Below are 18,109 nucleotides of genomic sequence, written 5' to 3'. Positions count from 1 at the left end.
CCCTAGAATGGGTAGGACTGAAGACAGTGAGATATAGCATCAGAACTTATGTTCTGATCAGGACCCCAAGTTATTTTGGGAGTTAGGGCTATCGTGATGAGTGTTCTTCTCGTATACTGTTCTACTAGATCTGACAAGGTCATGTAGTGCATAGGATACCTCTGAAAGAGAATGGCTCAAATAAAGTCCTAGAAAGAATGTCGAACGCAAGAGTGTTCTGACTCAACACACTCTTTTTAAGTTTGTCATTGTTTAATCAAATACTCTGTAGAAAGAGATTTCATGGCGCTCAGGAGCCTAGAAATGTTGATGTGTATCTGGGATAGAAAGGAAGAAATTAATTTGTTTTCAGTTAGGATTTATAGTCAAAGGATGATCAGTGAAACAACCATTTCCAGCCACAGAGGGGAAAGATGGTATCATTTAGTAGAGAATAGTTAATACCTTGCATTTGCATAGTGCTTACTGTTCCAAAAATATTTTCACATACCATTTTATCCTCCCAGTAACCCAGTGAGGTAAGTATTTTTAACTCCTATTTTAATAGATACGGGAACTAAGAGGTGTTAATTGACTTATCCAAAGTCAGTAGCAGGTAGGTGTTAGAATTAGGACTCTCTGATTCCAAGGCCCCCAGACTCCTGTATGTACCTTTCTGCAAATTTTATGCTACAGCATGTAGGCAGGTTTGGCAGAAAAGGGAAGTCCTAGGACCAATTTTAGTGATTCTAAAGACAGATCTGAAATTAAGAGTCTGAAAAGCAGAGTAACTTCTCTGCTCTTGTGGAAGGGGAACATGTTAGGGTTGTGCCCAGAAGTTAGAATGTGTGTAATCTTTTGATCACTCCGTGGACTGATAGGAGGGAGGCCTCAGCGCTCATAGGTGATTCTTATAGAATTATTTCTTGGATTCTGTGGTGCCAGTAATTTTCTTTTTAACTTTTCTGTCTCCAGGAGCCTCCAGAAGATGATGCAAACATCATTGAGAAGATCCTGGCGTCTAAGACCGTCCAGGAGGTCGGTGGCTCATGTACCAGCTTTTCTATCACTAGCACAGGTTATACCCTCTGTGAAGAGATACTTGACTAGAGAACCTGGAGTGGTCGTGACTGGCCAGAGTGGAGCTAGGCAACAACATTGTCTGGCTAGTCAGTACTTATTTTTACCCCCATGGAAGATTTTAGATCATAAAATTCTTAAATATTTGAGAGTAGAGCCCCAGATAATTTTTTTCCTCCATAGTGATCCCAGCAAAAGGTATTTGTCCTTTAGTTGCTGTAGCCCGTGGAAGGTCCTCAGGGGGCCAAAAAGAAGACATGGAAAGAGTCCTATTGAAAATCTCTGGGGAGTTTTCTTTAGACATGTCAGGGCCATTGTAGGGACCCTCTAGAGAGCATGCCTGGGGTGAAGGGTATGTGTGCTGGTGAGAACACATTTTTACCTTCAAGTATTTATGAGAGCAAACTTCCTTAGTTTGAGAGTGAACAGCACTGACATTTCAGGGTGGTGGTTTGGGGGCATGCCAGAGACCCAGGTTTTCACTTGCACGGCAGGTTCTGGTCCTGACAGCTCTCAGAGCCCTGGGCCGGTTTGGGTTTCTCAGCTGAGTGCTGTCCCAGCCTGGACCCTGGAAGGACACCAGGAGGATCATTTTCTTTTTTACCTTCTAGCTAGCTGTGGATTCATCCTTTGGGAAAGCTGCTCAGTAGCTGTCAGGAAAAGAACTGGGAACATCCTCAAGAAATCTGTACTAAATCTCCTCAAGAAATCTGTACTAAAACCAACAGGGGTGTTGATTTACCTGTTTTCTTGTGCTGCATAAGGGTGATCTGAGGGGTCTGGCCTGTTAACTGCTTGCTATTGGTTACAGGTTCACCCAGGAGAGCCCCCATTCGACTTGGAGCTATTCTACGTTAAGTATAGAAATTTGTACGTCTTTTTTTTTTTTTGTATTATTTGTGTTTGGATTTATATGAATAAAATTTCCTTTCTCTCATCTCATCATCTTCTGTATTTTCCAAGAATGGCCCCTGAGGCCTGTCCCACAATCTCAGTTGACTCAAGTTCACCTTAGACAGTGGTGCTCACCTTTGGCTGCACAGTCACCAGGGAAGCCCTTGCTCCACTCAGGACCAGCTGACTCAGACCCTGGGAGTCGATCCCAAGGATTGGTGCTTTATTAAAAACTCCCTGTGCCATTCTCATTTGCACCCAGGTTAGAGAAGCACGGTCCTATAGCTCTTGAAGTTTTCTTTCTTCCTTTGCTACGTGCCCACTTGCCCTGATGTGTATGAATGATAACCCGCCTACGCCTGCCCTCCCCTCTGCTCTCAGGCAGGTCCTGTAGAAGCTGCAGGGGGACTGGTCATTTGGAATCGCAGCACTGTTTCGTTGTCTGTTTGTGCCCTTAGCACAAGGCCCTCCTCAGCCCAGTCTCTAGCAGTTTCACTACAGACCGCTACCTCTGGGTTAGATGGTCACCCTGTTTACTGAAATACTTAAAGCTCAATGATATGATAGTTTGCACTTGTCTCACAATTTGTGTGTCTTTGGATAGTTCCTACTTACATTGTAAATGGGCCACAATGGAAGAGCTGGAAAAGGATCCTCGCATCGCACAGAAGATCAAGCGATTTAGGAATAAACAAGCCCAGATGAAGCACATTTTTACTGAGGTGAAGCAATATTTACCAACTAACTTGACCACTGCTTTTCTTGCAGTATTAAATGCTGAGTTTAAGTTTCGTAAAATCGAGGTCCTGTGCAGATCCATTTCTCAAGTCACATTGCTAAATGTGCGCTGATTTGCAGCAAAACCAGTCCAGATTTAAGCCAAAGAGAAAAAATAATCCACCAAGTTAAAAGGATTGAGCCTTACAAACTGACAACTCATAAGAATGTGCATCTTGGTCAGAATATCTATAAATAGCTAGGGCAAGAGAAATGTGCACAAAACTCTTTCATTCCCTCCTCCCCCCCAAAACAGAAATCCAAAAAGACATAAACTTCGAATGTAAAAAATAAAAACTATTATTAAATATATTAGAGTGTAAAATATTAGGGAGTAAATAAGGAAATTTATATAAGCTTGGGTATTTCTAAGTATGGTACCTACGGTGAGAGGAAAAATTGATGGATTTGGACATTAAACAAATCTATAGTGTCTGTATATTAGAAAATACTACTAAACAAATCTTAAATAATTAGGAAATATGTGTATTACATACATATACGTATTTCGTAAAAAATATATAACTTATACACATACATATATGTGTGGCATACATTCTTCTTATCCGGTATAGGAACCTTCCCGTTTATATTCATACACACATACACGCACATGACAAATAATTTTAATGATAAGGAATGCTTATTAATCATATAAAAATGTCACTTTCATAGTAGTTAAAAAATGCAAACTAAAATAGGAATTTTCTGGTTTTTATTTACCAAATATTTGAAGGTTTTAAAAATAATTATTACTCATTGCTGGTGAGAGTGTAGGGCAGAGACAGTCTTGTATCTAGCAGGTGGGAACATAACCTAGTACAACCTGTCAGAAGAACAGAATGGCAGCAGACGTAAAATGTCTCAAAATGTTCACATCCTTTGTCCAACAGTTCTAATTCTGCCATGAATTTTAAGGAAACTGTTGAGTCTTTGTACAGAATTTGCTATGATATGATATTCAGTCGTTAATATTGGTGAAAAATTGCAAACACACTGTTAGATGATAGACATTTGTTAAATTATGTGTACATCCCATAGAGCACAATACTGTGCTCTAGTAAAAGTGATGTTGGAGAATAGTTGTTAATGACATAGAAAGAGGCTATAGTGCTGTATGTCAGCCTCTTACAGTGTCGGGGGCAATTCCGTTTTGGGGAGTGTAGGAGAAAAGAGGCACCATAATCGCGGATAATGTCTTGAATATACGTGAAAATGCTGATGTCATTTTTTCTGGTTGATGGGATCATGGTGACTTTTTCTTTTCTGGATAGCCTGTAGTTTTAAAATTTTATACCAGTAACTTTAAAGAAAAGAAGTCATAAAAATTATTCTTAAAATGTAATTGCAAGCACTAGTCCTCAAGAGTGCACTCAGATGCCATCAAACTATAGTACATTGCTGCAGTACTAACCAACTCATTCTTCATGTTGTGTGCTTTCTCCTCAAGTGACAAAAAATTACTCTAGGATAATGTCAGTAAGCATTCTTCTCATCCTGGGATGGGGTCCTTCATCTCTAGTCTTAGTGTTTGGCCCCAGCCCTCTCCAGGATTGTTTTAAAGAATGTGAGAACTGTTTCTCGTGGCATTGTTATTGTCATAGAGAACTGGGAAAGAAGACAAGTAGAATTCTTGGAAGACTGTCTTGAGGCCACACTGGATACTCTCCCTCTGTTCTTGGAACATTTTATTTGCACCTCTATTTTAGCAAGTATTTGCAGTGTAGGAACTTGTTTATATGTCTCTTTCTTCCATTTTAAGCCCTATGAGACAAACAGGGACATGTCTTCTTGTATTTCTGTCCCTGGTACCAGGAACAGGGTCAGTGCTCAGTAATTATTTGGCTGCCCCCTGGTGAGGGATGGAGTTTGCCTTATATTCTTCGCTTGCTCCAGACCCTTCAGTGACTCACATTTTCTTGAAGTAAAGTCCACAGCCCTTCATATAGCGTACAAAGCCCCATGTGTCTGTTTTCTGCTTTATTCCCAAGGGAGTGATTTTTACTGGGCTGGGAATAGAGAGCTGAAGCTATGTTACAGTGTATAGAAAAAATGTACCAGGAGCGCATAACTCTTGTGGGAAGGAAACACTTTTGAAAAGATTGGAGGACATTCTGAGATTGAGGAGGAGGAAGAGTGGGGAGTAGTTCCTGTAATACTGTCTTCGGTCTTGACCTGTTCAGTATTTTTATTAATGACTTGGATAAATAATATGAGATCGATAATAACTTAGTTTTGGATAGAGCTTCTTCATATCCATTATTTCCGGCTGCGCACTGTGGAAAAGACAACAGTCTCGAGAGGCAGAGGCTTCCCTCCCTCTGCAGGGGTAGAGCCCTTTTGACTACAACTTGGACTCCTGGAAACCACACCTGATGCTGGAAGAATAGATGACAAAGTCAAAGTTCAGGTTTACTGGACAGGCTAGGATGAATGAAATAGAATGACAATTAAATGTATGTAATGTCACACATTTGTAGTTTTTAAATCTTTATAACTTCGGAGTAGGGAGAAATGACTGACTAGCAGTTCTAGGGAGAAAAGATAGTGCCCGTTAAATGATAAGTTTCCTGTTGGTCAGGAGGAGGGTGTGCAGCTGCTTAAGAAGTAACAGTAATCTTAGAACATTCCTGAGTGTTCTGTTCATTTGAGTATCAGGTTCGGGGGGACTTGGACCTGAGTGCAGCTGCAGGAGGACTCTAACTTGGGTAAAAAGGAAGCACAGCTGAGTGCTTGTCAGCAGACATGGAAACTGGACTGCATGGTGCTAGGAGCCTAGGCTCTGGAGCCAACCTGCCAGGCTGCAGGTTCTGCTCCTGCCCCCCGCCCCCACCCCACCACCCCTTCCCCCCCTCCCCCCGGCACCACCACCACCACCACACACACACACACACACACAAACACACACACACACACACACATCCACTTGCATAAGCGCCTTCAGATCCAGTATCCTCCTCTGTCTAAAGCGGAACTCCTAATAGTATCAGCCTTACAGAACACCTGTGAGGATTAAATGACACAGGGTTTACAGAAGTGCTTAGCACAGTGAGTGGCCCATGGCCACTATTCATAAGTGCTAGCTCTCTGCATCACGAAAGGATCTGGAAACTTGGGGCCCCAAGAACAGTCAAACACCTTGAATAGTTTCACCCAGATCGGGTGGAATTTGTTGAAGAGCCAGCATAGAAGGAGAATGAACTTCGTTATTGCTACTGTGAAGGAAGCAGTCATACCAGTGAACCCCAGTTACAGGAAAGAAACTAAACTATAATTTAATATAATAAAGATAAAGATCATGATGCTACCACTGAGCAGACAGAGGTAAAACTGTCTTGGCAGTGGATCAGGTCTTAGAGGGCAGTAAATTCCCAAACAGGGAATAATGGAATCTGAGGGAGGGTTGCCAGGGGTGTTATAAAAAGCATTCCTGTGTTGAAGATGAAACTAGATATCCCTAAAGTACCTTCCAACCAAAGGGGCAATAAGAACATTATATCTAGCCGTCTGGGAGGAGAGCTTCTGGGTAAGAAAGACCTGGGTAACGTTCCAGTTCACACAGCTCTGTGGCTTTGGTCACATTACTTATTTAACCTGTCTGAGTCAGTTTCCTCATCTGTAAAGTGATTACTCTATCTAGTCCATAAAGTAATTTTGAGACTTAAGCACTTAGCATTACTCCAGACACAGGTTAAATATTTCCAAATGATGCTTATTATTTCATAAGTACACTTTTTTGGGAAGCATAATGTACATGAAGGTAAACAAATCCTAAGGGTACAGCTCGGTGAATTTTTACAAAGTAAACACACCTGTGTAGCCACCACTTAGATCAGGACATAGAACATTATCAGGCCCCCGGAAGCTCCCCTCATGCCTCCTTCCAATGTTTGCTACTATTGTTGGTATGTAGAAGAAAAAGAAACTAATTCTGAGTTTCCAAGGGTTATCTTTGGAACAAAAAGCAGTAAGAAAAAGGGAATCCTTGTGCTGAGTTTTGTGCAGTACTATAATGACCATTAGGAGAGTCTTACTCTGGCCGTGGTGTAACCTATAAATTCAGTCATGGAGAGCAGGATTTGGGGACAGTGAAGAAATGTCTGTGCTGTGACTTTTATTCTCAAGCTACTCCTTCCATTCTGTGTTTCCTGATAAGCCCAGAGTAGGGGGTCACTTACAGATGAACCCCTATATGTTGGTTTTGAGGGGAGGGGGACACTTTCTAACTGTTCTCCTTTGTTTGCACTAGCCTGATGAAGACTTGTTCAACCCGGACTATGTAGAAGTTGATCGAGTCCTGGAGGTGGCCCACACCAAAGATGCAGAAACAGGAGAGGTGGGTGTTTTGTCATTTTGACTCCCCTAAAGAGCCTTCCCTTCTTACTACGTATTTTGCTTGTTTTGTTAACATGTGGTCTTTGTTTTAAAGGCATTTGTGTGTGATAGTCATTAGTCATTGTGGGTTTTTCAGAGGTTGGCCGGAGTATGATTGACTCCTTTAATCTAGTAGAACATAAACTCCTCTCCTGTTTCCCACCAGGAAGTGACACATTACCTGGTGAAGTGGTGCTCGCTGCCTTATGAAGAAAGCACGTGGGAGCTAGAGGAAGACGTAGATCCTGCAAAAGTTAAAGAATTTGAGTCTCTTCAAATTCTCCCTGAAATTAAGCATGTGGTAATGTATCCCTGTTGGGCACCTGTTGTATCATGTTAACTTTATGACCTTGGCAATCCTGGACATCTGTGGGTCTGTGCTCAGAAGTGGTCTTTGTTGGTGTCTTACCTTTGGCCACTCTCCATTGAACTTGCAGTTCTGTATGTTTTTCTCCCCAAATCAGACTTTGCTAGCGTTCTGTTCAACATTAGGTCTAGGCTCTATTTTGATGTGTGTGACATTTAAGAACCTTGAATAGGAGCTTTATTTCTTCGTATATGGTGCTGTATGGAGTCAGTAAGATAGAACGTGTAAGAAATGCCTGGCATGGGAAAGAAGCTCAATAAATTGTTAGTATCTTTCTTGTTTCTTATTACCTCTTGCCCCATCAGTGATCTTTTTTCTTTGTTTTTATCCTCTGCCTTTACTCAACTGGAATATTCTTAAGGGGAAGAACTATCTTCTATCTGTAGATCCCTGGACTTCACCGAGAGGACATAGATTTTCAAAATATATTTATTTAATCAGTTTGTTTTTCTGATTCTGGATTATTCCGCCCGAGCTGCGTAAATGTCCCAGGGTACCTGACAAGTAGTTGTATATAGAGGGACAATAATTAAAAGGATGTAGAATTGGAAGAGCCTGATTAAGATGTGACTCACTTGGGAAGAGAATCAGAGTTGTTGAATATGGCTATAGACTAGAATGATAAGTTTCTGTTTTTTAAAAAGTCACCACATTTATATGAAAAACTCTTATCCAATTCCTTATTATTTATTTGTAGTTGTTTTTATATCCCTGGAAAGTCAGAACTTAGGAGACAAGAGCTTGACATTGAACTTAGATCTCTGTCAGAGTCTACTCAAAAGCAGTGGGTTTTTTTGCCATATGAAGTATATGGAGGAAGCGTGAGGTGCAGAACTGATTAGAAATCTACATAGTTTTTAATAGTGTTTTGTCTACATGACTGGTTAATAAATTTCTCTTTCAACCCTCTCCTACAACTGTTGTCTGCTGTTAATTCATCAGTCATTGTTAAACATCTGCTGTTGGCTGACTCTTGAGTGACATACAATAAGAAAGAGGGTGCACACCCAGCCCCCAGGAGCTCTCAGGTTAACAGGGTAGACGTGTGTGTGTGTGTGTGGACACACATGGACATGTGGCACAAGGCAGGGGCAAACTGGTGTGGGGCAGAGAGTAGAGAGCATGTCCATTCTGAAGCTAACTGTAAGTTAATGTCTCCGACTAATCAGGATTCTTACTCTCTCAGCCTGAATCCCACTTATTTCCTCAGACTCACTGCATGCATTTGGCAAGAATATGAATTCTCAGGTGTTTTCAGGCAATTTCCCTTTTCCTTTACGTCTTTGCTATTGCGATGCTGCTGTTTTCATTGCTCAGTGAACCATGGTATTATTTCACACTTGTCTCTTCATTTCTGATTTATTTGTTCTCACATTTAAAATGCACATTTTGAAATTTTATCTCAAAAATTCTGAATTGGAATGGTAGCTCACAACATAACTAAAGCTGTCTTTTTATGTGTTAAGAAAAGGACCAGCTCCAAACGAAAGTTTACCTGAATAATTTTTTAAAGGGATCTTACTCTGGGATTTGAAGTTGATGAATAGGACATTCTATACCTGAAAGCTTTTTGGTAAAAATTAGTTACATATAGGTAAAATACAGAATTTTGAGAAAGCAAGAAGTGACATTGTCCATGATGATTGTGCAAAGCAGGAGCAGTCTTTTAATAGGCTGGAGCCATCATGGAGACTCTGAGAATCACTTCTCCTCCTTCAAGTTAACTAAGTAGCCATTGAAGGCTGTGGAGCCCTGGGGTATGTTGTTTCCTGCAGTCTATACCACTTAGGAGTCAACCAGAAACTTCCAGCTGATTTCAGGTCTTGTGCTCAGATGGCTGAAATTCTGGCCAGTAGGTGATGTTCAACTAAACCTTTTAGCACTGGGGAAGGAGGGAAGGCTGGATTGACTGGATTGGAGCGTGATGCCTCTGCTTTTGGAGTGCAACCAAGGCAGCAAAGTAGAAATCTGCAGTGAAATTCCATCCTCCGGTACTTAACAGTGCTGAGAGTAAGCCATGTAAGTCACTAGAGGAACATTTCAGAAAGTCTCCCCACAGGATCTAGTAAAGTAGGGGAGCATGCCCGATTAAAGGGGTAAGTGGACTTCGGGGGATCCACGTTGACTGGTTCCTGTAGGTTAAGAAGAATGTCATTTTTTTAAGGGAACAGAGCAAGAGGGTTTATATAGGAATATCTTTGCTTAAAACCTTTTTCTTTAAAGTCATTGTTTTCTTACATACTAAATTATTTTCTCCCTTATTTTAAAAGCACCTATATCTGTACATTAGTAATAATACACTAGTAATAATTTTCAACAGAGTCCTATTTTAAAGGGCTTAGCCTAATTGCAGCTGTAGTAATTTTGTAGGTAAGCTGTGATGTGTATTTTTCTGAAAGATCATGGACAAATTTCACTTACTTACCTCCAAATATCAATGATGTAATTGGGGGGTATGTTGTTAATTTCACATGCAAGTGGTTTAGTTTTAGTTAATAACGTATTTCAAGTATAAACTATATTGTAGTAACTCCAAAGTAGAATTACCAAAGACTAAAACTGTTCAAAAAAGTTACAGTCTCAAAATTCTCATTTGTAACTGTAAGCTATAGCTAGGAATGTTTTAACTTTTAAGACTATAAACTGTTAATTTAGGGGCTCAATTTGCTATAAGCAAAATAACCAAGTCTATGTCCAAATAATATAAAGCCTAAATAAATAGAATTTTTGGATGGGAAGTCTCCGCACCTAAAGATTTAAATCTTCTCCTGATTAATTGAAATCTCAATGGGATTTTAAGAGAACTTGACAAATTGATTCTAAAGTTATACAGAATAGTGAATAAGGTAGAGTAGATGAGACATTTTTGAAAAATAATTCCCTAATCAGATAAAAGGATATAATAATTTAAAAATTGGATTTTATTGCAGTGCTAGACAGTCAAGTGGAACAGAATGAAGAATCTAAATAGAGCTCCATGGATATATTGAAATTTAGTATGTGATAAATATGGCATTCCCTATCAGTAGGGAAAAGATCAATTATATTTGGAAATCAGTATTTTATATGGGAAAATATGTTTATGGGATATTTAAGAAATTTACAGTTTTGATTTTACAGGCTTTTTGCCTTATACTGATTCTAGGAAGTAATCAGCAAAATATTTGACCCACTGTACTTTCCTGAGCTGATGCTACATGCACAAAGAAATAACAAAAATTATCTGTAGAAGCCAAAACACCTGACTACTATTGGTTTGCAGGGAGATGGAAGTGTAAGTGAGAGTGGCATCCAGGAGTCTGGGTAAAACAGTACCAAGATTGTAGGTGGGTCTGTTTCTCTTCTTCATTAATTACTTGCAAATTTTATAGAGATGTTCTTAGTTTGGTGAAAGCTAGAAAATATAGGGGCTTGCCTTATATCAGAGGTGTGTGTGTGTGTGTGTGTGTGTGTGTGTGTGTGTGTGTGCACACACCTTACTCAGATCATAGTAACTGCAGCTTGAAGCCAGCCAGCTTTAGTACAGTGTTTTGAGATTTGCCACCTTTCCCATTCTTATCCTGTATCCCTATTTGTGTTACGCTCCTCAAACATCGTTCTCTGTATTTTGTTCTGTCTGCCTTCCTCCACCAGGAGAGGCCTGCTTCAGACTCCTGGCAGAAACTGGAGAAGTCTCGAGAGTATAAGAACAGTAACCAGCTCCGGGAGTACCAGCTAGAGGGGATGAACTGGCTTCTTTTTAACTGGTATAACAGGTGAGGAAGCAGAACCAGGGTTGTCTTCACGGACAGTTATCCCCCCAAGTGTTTGTATTGGAGTTAAACTGTCGCCTGAGCCTGCTTAGAACAGCAGTAGCTAGCAAGGTGGTGAGAGAGTGGAACATAGCCGCAGGTTTAGGGTAGTAATCTTTGTATATGAGGCATGCCAAGACTCCACGTCAGGTGATTCTCCAACCACAAGGAATGATTTTAGACATTGTTGACTTTATGCTTCTTTTTTCTTTGCCATTCTAGCCAAAAGGTTAGGCCCAACCTAGATGAAACAAAATCCGAAAGATCGTTCTAAGTCTTTAGCAAAAATTGGCTCTAAAAGGAAACATCTGGATTGTAGCCCCAACTCTGCTACTTATTTGTGAGCCCTGGATATTCTAGGCTGGGGCTGTACCACTCGGTTTTGGACTCTTCATACTTCAGTTGCCATCAGAATCTAGATGAAACAAATGAAATTTGAGATTTTTGTAACATTCTAGAGTATAGCCCTAGTATGGATTCTGAAGACAGCAGGCTGTCGTGGAGAACACACAAGATGGGGCCCTGGTGACCTGTGTCCAGGCATAGTCTGTGCCACTTATTCACAGAGCCACTTGGACCAGAAAGCTCCCCTAAGCTTTCCAGTGCCCACCTGTGCAGCAAGGAGCGAGACTGACTCGGGCCACACCCTTCCAAGTGCCCCAGCTCTGTGCAGTCTGGAATTCTGGATCACCGGGACAGACCAACATTTTTACTCTGATAAAAAATTTATTGTGTGGGTTAAAAGTTCACCCTCAATGACACAAATAATGGACAGTGAAAATCATGTTACTTATCTTTTTATTTTTGCCTTGGCTTCCATGAAGTTTGTCAGGTACAGAAATTGGCTTAGGTTTGAGGCATATTTTTTTTCTCCTTGTGTCTCACTGTTATTTTTTTTTTAAAGGTTTTTGTGTGTGTGTGTGTGTGTTTTTAAGATTTTATTTATTTGAGAGAGAGAGAATGAGAGACAGAGAGCACAAGAGGGAAGAGGGTCAGAGGGAGAAGCAGACTCCCCGCTGAGCAGGGAGCCCGATGCAGGACTCGATCCCGGGACTCCAGGATCATGACCTGAGCCGAAGGCAGTCGCTTAACCAACTGAGCCACCCAGGCGCCCCAGTCTCACTGTTATTTTAATTTTTAGTATTTTCAGTTTATAGTGTATGGACCTCTTTCCTGTATTTTCTCTCAAGTTGCCATAATTCCTTTTCGGAAGTAGGCAGGGTGTGAATCATAAGAATAAAAACATGCCTCAGTTGCATCTCTGGAAAATGCCAATAAGGCCCTTCACTGATGACCTTACAGGTCACGGTGTGCTTCCGAAGTATCTTTTGAGTTATACCCAACCTCTACCACTTTCCTGTATTGATGATGAATTATCTGTATTTCTTACTCTCTGCAGAAAAAACTGTATTTTGGCTGATGAGATGGGCCTCGGGAAAACCATCCAGTCCATCACATTTCTCTCTGAGATATTCCTCCGGGGAATCCACGGCCCATTCCTCATCATCGCCCCACTCTCCACCATCACGAACTGGGAGCGGGAGTTCCGGACGTGGACAGAGATGAATGCCATTGTGTATCATGGCAGCCAGATCAGCAGGCAGATGATCCAGCAGTATGAGATGGTGTACAGAGACGCACAGGTGAGCCTTGCACAGGTCTCAGAGATCTGGTGATGGCCTGATGTCATCATTCAGAACAGCCTTTCTGTCACTTGCCCTCAGGAGTTTTAATGCCCTGCACCTTGGGTTACCGTTGACTGGTTTTGTAGAGTCTTCTGTTTTTTGAGGCAGACTTCTTGCTTCTCTTTGGTAGTTTAGTTTGTGATAAAACATAGGATTTGTAGGGCATGTTTTCCACTCTCTGAAATATGCCAGAGGCTCTATCCTTTGTAGGATACTGAAAGCTTGGCTTCTTGGTTGACTTATGAAGTTGCTTTGATATGCAGAAGACTTTATCTGACTTGTTATATGGCTCAGTAAAAAAAGTGAGTGGAAGAATTAGTGTACAGAGGATGGATTCCTAGGGAGTTTGGAGAGGAGGTTAACACATTTGATAGAGGAGGATAAAGGGAAGACAGGATTTAAATTGTTAAAAGCACAATAGACTGTGGGGGTTTTGGGGGTTTTGTTACTTACAGTCACTTTACTGAGTATGCTTGTAAGCTTGTCCTGGCCACTGGTTTTCATAATCAAACAAGGTGAAAATTAAATGACTCCAACCAGAGGAAAGCCAGTGCTCCTCCCCCAGGCATTTCATTAACAGCAAAAGGAGACACTTGGAAGAAATTTAAGATGTGCTCGAACATGATGCAGCTCTGCTCTTTAATGGCAACACTAAGAGAGGTAAAGCACAAAGATGTGTCCTGCCCAGTAGCTCTTGTCCCGGGTGAATCAGGAGCAGGGCTTTGAACCTGTGCTAGAACCCCAGGTCCAAGGTGAAATTAACCATATCTGAAAAGGAGCAAAGAAGGTCTCCTTGGGTATTCAGGCTCTGCGTGGTTGAGACCAGTCCTGGCTGGGAACGTGTGAATCAATACCCATCTGCTTTCCTTATGATGGCAATTAATAAATAAAAAAGCTTCCTTGCTGTGTCTTCCGTATTTGCTCGTATGTCTCACCATTGTGAGGGCCCGTGTCTCTTACTTCTGTTTATCGATGTAATGAGGTCTCTCTCTTGTCTAAATAGCTGGTTCATCCTTATATTCTCTTTTCCCAAATGAGGAAGTACCATGCTTACTGGCTTCTCTTACCTAGGCCCTACCATTTTACGGCGCTGCCTCCTCTGCTCCTGCTGGGAACGCGTCAGCTGTATTCTGTAGTCATGACATAAAGCTTCACCTTCCGTTGTGTCACCCTCAGGGAAACCCCCTTTCAGGAGTCTTCAAGTTCCATGTTGTCATCACAACGTTTGAGATGATACTGGCAGACTGCCCAGAGCTGAAAAAGATTCACTGGAGCTGTGTGATAATTGACGAAGCCCACAGATTGAAGAACAGGAACTGCAAACTTCTGGAGGGTCTAAAGCTCATGGCCCTGGTGAGAGCTAGCAAGCTCTTTACATTGACACCGGTTCCATCTACTCACTGTGGAAGCATTCTGTAGCCATTCTGCATGTAGCTTACTTGTGCATGATCTGTTTATTCTGAGTTTTCTTTTTGCCATCTATATATCTCTGATAGTGCAGGAATCAGAAGGGTTTTTGTTACAAACTGAGTCAACAATTTGACCTTTCCACAAATAGATTCCCAAGGGGACCCAGGGTAGTCTTAAATACCATGAAATTTGTGACCTGGAAACGTAAGGTGTTTCGGCTTGTTTCCAAGACCTTGAATAATCTGGTACCAGGGATGACAGCCTTGGCACAGTGCCCAGTACGTAGAGGGTAGTAATAATGAATGAATGGATGGATGTTGCTTGCACTAACGTGAAATTGCCGCTGGAATCAGTGATGTGAAAGGAACGTTGATCTATTAATCGACCGTACCCGCCCTGAAACAGCAGCATCCTATCTTTTCATAAAAGCAAAACCGAGTTGCCCCAAAGCGAGCACAGAATGCCCTGGCTTCAAAAGCATACTGTTTTGGTGGCTCACCACTGCTTATCATGTACTATTAACTTGTGCAGGAACACAAAGTGCTGCTCACTGGGACACCCTTGCAGAACTCTGTGGAGGAGCTCTTCAGCTTGTTGAATTTTCTGGAGCCATCACAGTTTCCTTCAGAGACTGCTTTCTTAGAGGAATTTGGAGATCTGAAAACAGAGGAACAGGTAAACAGGGGCCTGAAGGACTGAGGAGACGATGTGTTGATTACCTTTACCATCAAGGACAGAACAAGTCGTTGTGGGGACAGGCATTAGCAAGTTCTCACATCCTTGCTAAAATGAGCATTAACTCCTTTATTTAACTTGTTTGTCTTTGTTGAGGAGGGTAAATTGATTATTAGGAGTTCCTATTACTCCGGAGGTATAAATGAATCAGTATCCACCATAATCCTGTGTTAGCATGTCCGGCCTCTTGTCTTCGTTGATCTCACATGTGAGGTCAGTGATTTTGTTCCACCCTGAACTCCGGAGTGCGGTGCCTTCCTCTGCTTTCTTCATCCTTCCTCCTTCCTCCTACGTAATCGGCAACACGTTCCCAGGCTCATCTACTTGAGTACAACAAACTACACAGGTAGTGAGGAAAAGAAGGCAGTCATGTACTAGAATAGTTGGTAAGTCCAGTTTTGTCCAAATCAACCAGGTTTCCCGGTTTTCAAAGATCTAGTCATGAGTCTAGCTTATTGGACTAAAAGCTAATTCAGAACAGCCAACAGTAGTAAGTATGTATGGTGGATAGAAATCTTGACTAGAAATTACAGAAATAAGCCAGGCAAGTTTAAATGCCATAAGAGGAACAAATAATAGAATTGGGGATTTTAGAAGAGAGAAGGTCACCTCTGTTTGGGAATCAGGAAAGCCTTCATGGAGAGAGAATAATTTGGAAATGGACTTTGCAAGGTGGGTACATTTTTAGTCGTGGAGAGAGAAAAGATGGTGACTCCTTTGCACAGGAGAAAAAACACCTGGCATAATCAGCCATGGAATTTATTCAGGTGTAGGGAATCATCTGGTTGAGCTGGGAACCGCGTTGATGAATTGTGCAGGATGAGGCCAGAGGGGTAAGGATTATATGGTGGGAAGGTCTTGGAAGATGGCTTGAAGAATTTGGAAGGTATTAGGGAAGCAATGCAAGGCTTTGATTGCAGGAATGACATAATTAGTTCTGTTAAATTAACCTAGCAATGGTGTGAGAGTGGATTGGGGCAGAGAATTGGGGGACTGACAAGGTTTGGGAATTTCACTAACATGTCAGGAGTATACACTGTGGTTCAAGTCAGTTTGTTTCTACTTCTTTGGCAAGTCAGACTTTCAGGGCAGTGAAGAATCAAACTTCATTCCACTTCTCTACGTTTGCAGTACCTATTGATCTTTCAAAAGCCAGCTCCCAACCTTCTCTTCATTTTTGGACCATTAGCAACGTGTCCTCTTCTCCTGTTGCACTTATTTTGTGGTATGCATTTTTTCTTCTTCCTAGACAATGACCTCCCTGAGGACAAGGCCCACCTCTTCTCCAAAGTTGTGTTTGTTGTATTGACCAGCACAGTGTCTGGCATGTAGTATACTAAATGATTCAAGGTATGAACCAAGTGAAGGGCAAAGCTGAACCCAGCATGTGGCAGATTGGCATTTGTCCATATCTTTAATAATTATCTAGTTGTGTCTTTTCTCTTTGGGATCTTATGTAGTCATTCCTAGTCCACTTGGGAGATAGATTCCTAAGTATCATGGTTGGTAAAATCAAGGTCCCATGAATGGGTTAGATTTAGGATTGGGGTTAATTAGGAGAAAACCATAAAAATGGCATCAAATGTGTATATTTTGAATCATAGGAAATAAAAGTTCCAGAACACATCAGCTTCCAAAGTGAAGCATATTCATCATTGTTTAAAATATGCTTTGATAACGCTACTAATCACTGTCTGTAAGTCACTTTATATTTTTTTCAGGAAGCATTGACACTGCACACAACTTATTTATGCAGAATGTACCATCTTTTAAAACTTTTTTTTTTTTTTAAGATTTTATCTATTTGAGAGAGAAAGCACAGGCAGGGGGGTGGGGCAGTGGGAGAGGGAGAAGCAGACTCCCTGCTGAGCAAGGATCTCAACATGGGGCTCAATCCCAGGACATCTGGACCATGACCTGAGCCGAAGGCAGACTCTTCACTGATTGAGCCACCCAGGCGCCCTGAAACATTTTTGAACAGCCCTTTATGACTTGAAACTCAATCTTTTGCACTTACCCTTCCTTATTTTATTTTCCTACCAGGATTAATCTTATTCGTATCCTGTCATAGCTCAGGGTTAGGTCAGGTGCCTTGATTTTGAATCCCTTTTCTGTCGTTGTCTTCTTGGGAGAGGGAGCAGTCACCTTGCCAGTGCAGTCAGGTGAGTAGAGATCTGCTGTCCAGATTCGGGCTGTTAGGAGAAGAACAGACAAATCATAGCAAAGACTACTGTCAGCTCAGAGTACCCCTGATGTGACAGCCTGCGTGATGGCATGGGAGACATCATCTTAGAACATTAACTCTCTACATGCTTCTACTCCAAGCGTGTTTGCTGGCGTTACTTAGAAGCTGTATGAGGGGTCTGCTTCCAGACTGCCTCTACTTCTTTTTTTTTTTTTTTAACCTGAGATATGATTGACATAGAACTTTAGTTTCAGGTGTGTGTGGTAATGGTTCAATGTAAGTACATATTATAAAACGATCACCATACTAAGTCTAGTTAGCATCTGTCACACACAGAGCTATAGGTTTTTTCTCTAGTGATGAGAACTTCTAAGATCTCCTCTCTTAGCAGCTTTCACATATACAGTATTATTTTTTTTTTTCAAATATACAGTATTATTCACTGTTGTCAGTATGTCCTAAATTATATTCCCGGGACTTATTTTATAACTGAAAGTTTTCACCCCTTTTGAACCCCCTTCACACATTTCGCCTACCCCCAAATCGCTTCTACTTTTTACTTTGTTCTCTCAGCATCTAAGTCTCCCCTTTGTAGTGTGTCACTTGTCTCTCCTCACATAGCTGAAGTTGTCCTCAGGTCATTGCTGCACATGCGTGCATGATGGAGCGAGAGGGATTTGTTTTTGCCATCCTAGAGAGTAGGTACTATCTTTTATATCTTTCTCCCTTTGTCTCTTGTAAGGTTGCCACCTAGGTTCTCAGTGACTACTTGGGAATTAAAACCAGATCCCTTTTTTCCTTGAGGTCCAATTATAAACTCCCCATGTTCCGG

General features: G+C 41.4%; 1 protein-coding gene across 4 annotated transcripts in view; it reads left to right on the top strand.

Annotated features, from left to right (window-relative positions):
- CHD6 (chromodomain helicase DNA binding protein 6) overlaps positions 1-18,109 on the top strand; it is a 191,568-nt gene that overhangs the window by 91,574 nt on the left and 81,885 nt on the right. For all 4 annotated transcript variants that reach the window (XM_027621209.2, XM_027621211.2, XM_027621210.2 and 1 more), the window contains 9 exons: positions 955-1,017; positions 1,871-1,929; positions 2,558-2,675; positions 6,980-7,066; positions 7,271-7,405; positions 11,105-11,226; positions 12,662-12,905; positions 14,124-14,300; positions 14,889-15,032. In XM_027621209.2, coding sequence (XP_027477010.1) covers positions 955-1,017; positions 1,871-1,929; positions 2,558-2,675; positions 6,980-7,066; positions 7,271-7,405; positions 11,105-11,226; positions 12,662-12,905; positions 14,124-14,300; positions 14,889-15,032 — 1,149 coding nt within the window. The remainder of the gene's footprint in view (positions 1-954; positions 1,018-1,870; positions 1,930-2,557; positions 2,676-6,979; positions 7,067-7,270; positions 7,406-11,104; positions 11,227-12,661; positions 12,906-14,123; positions 14,301-14,888; positions 15,033-18,109) is intronic.

The sequence above is a fragment of the Zalophus californianus genome, chromosome 8 (genome assembly GCF_009762305.2).
Source record: "Zalophus californianus isolate mZalCal1 chromosome 8, mZalCal1.pri.v2, whole genome shotgun sequence".
NCBI classification, from domain to species: domain Eukaryota; kingdom Metazoa; phylum Chordata; class Mammalia; order Carnivora; family Otariidae; genus Zalophus; species Zalophus californianus.
This window is presented reverse-complemented; position numbering and strand designations above follow the sequence as displayed.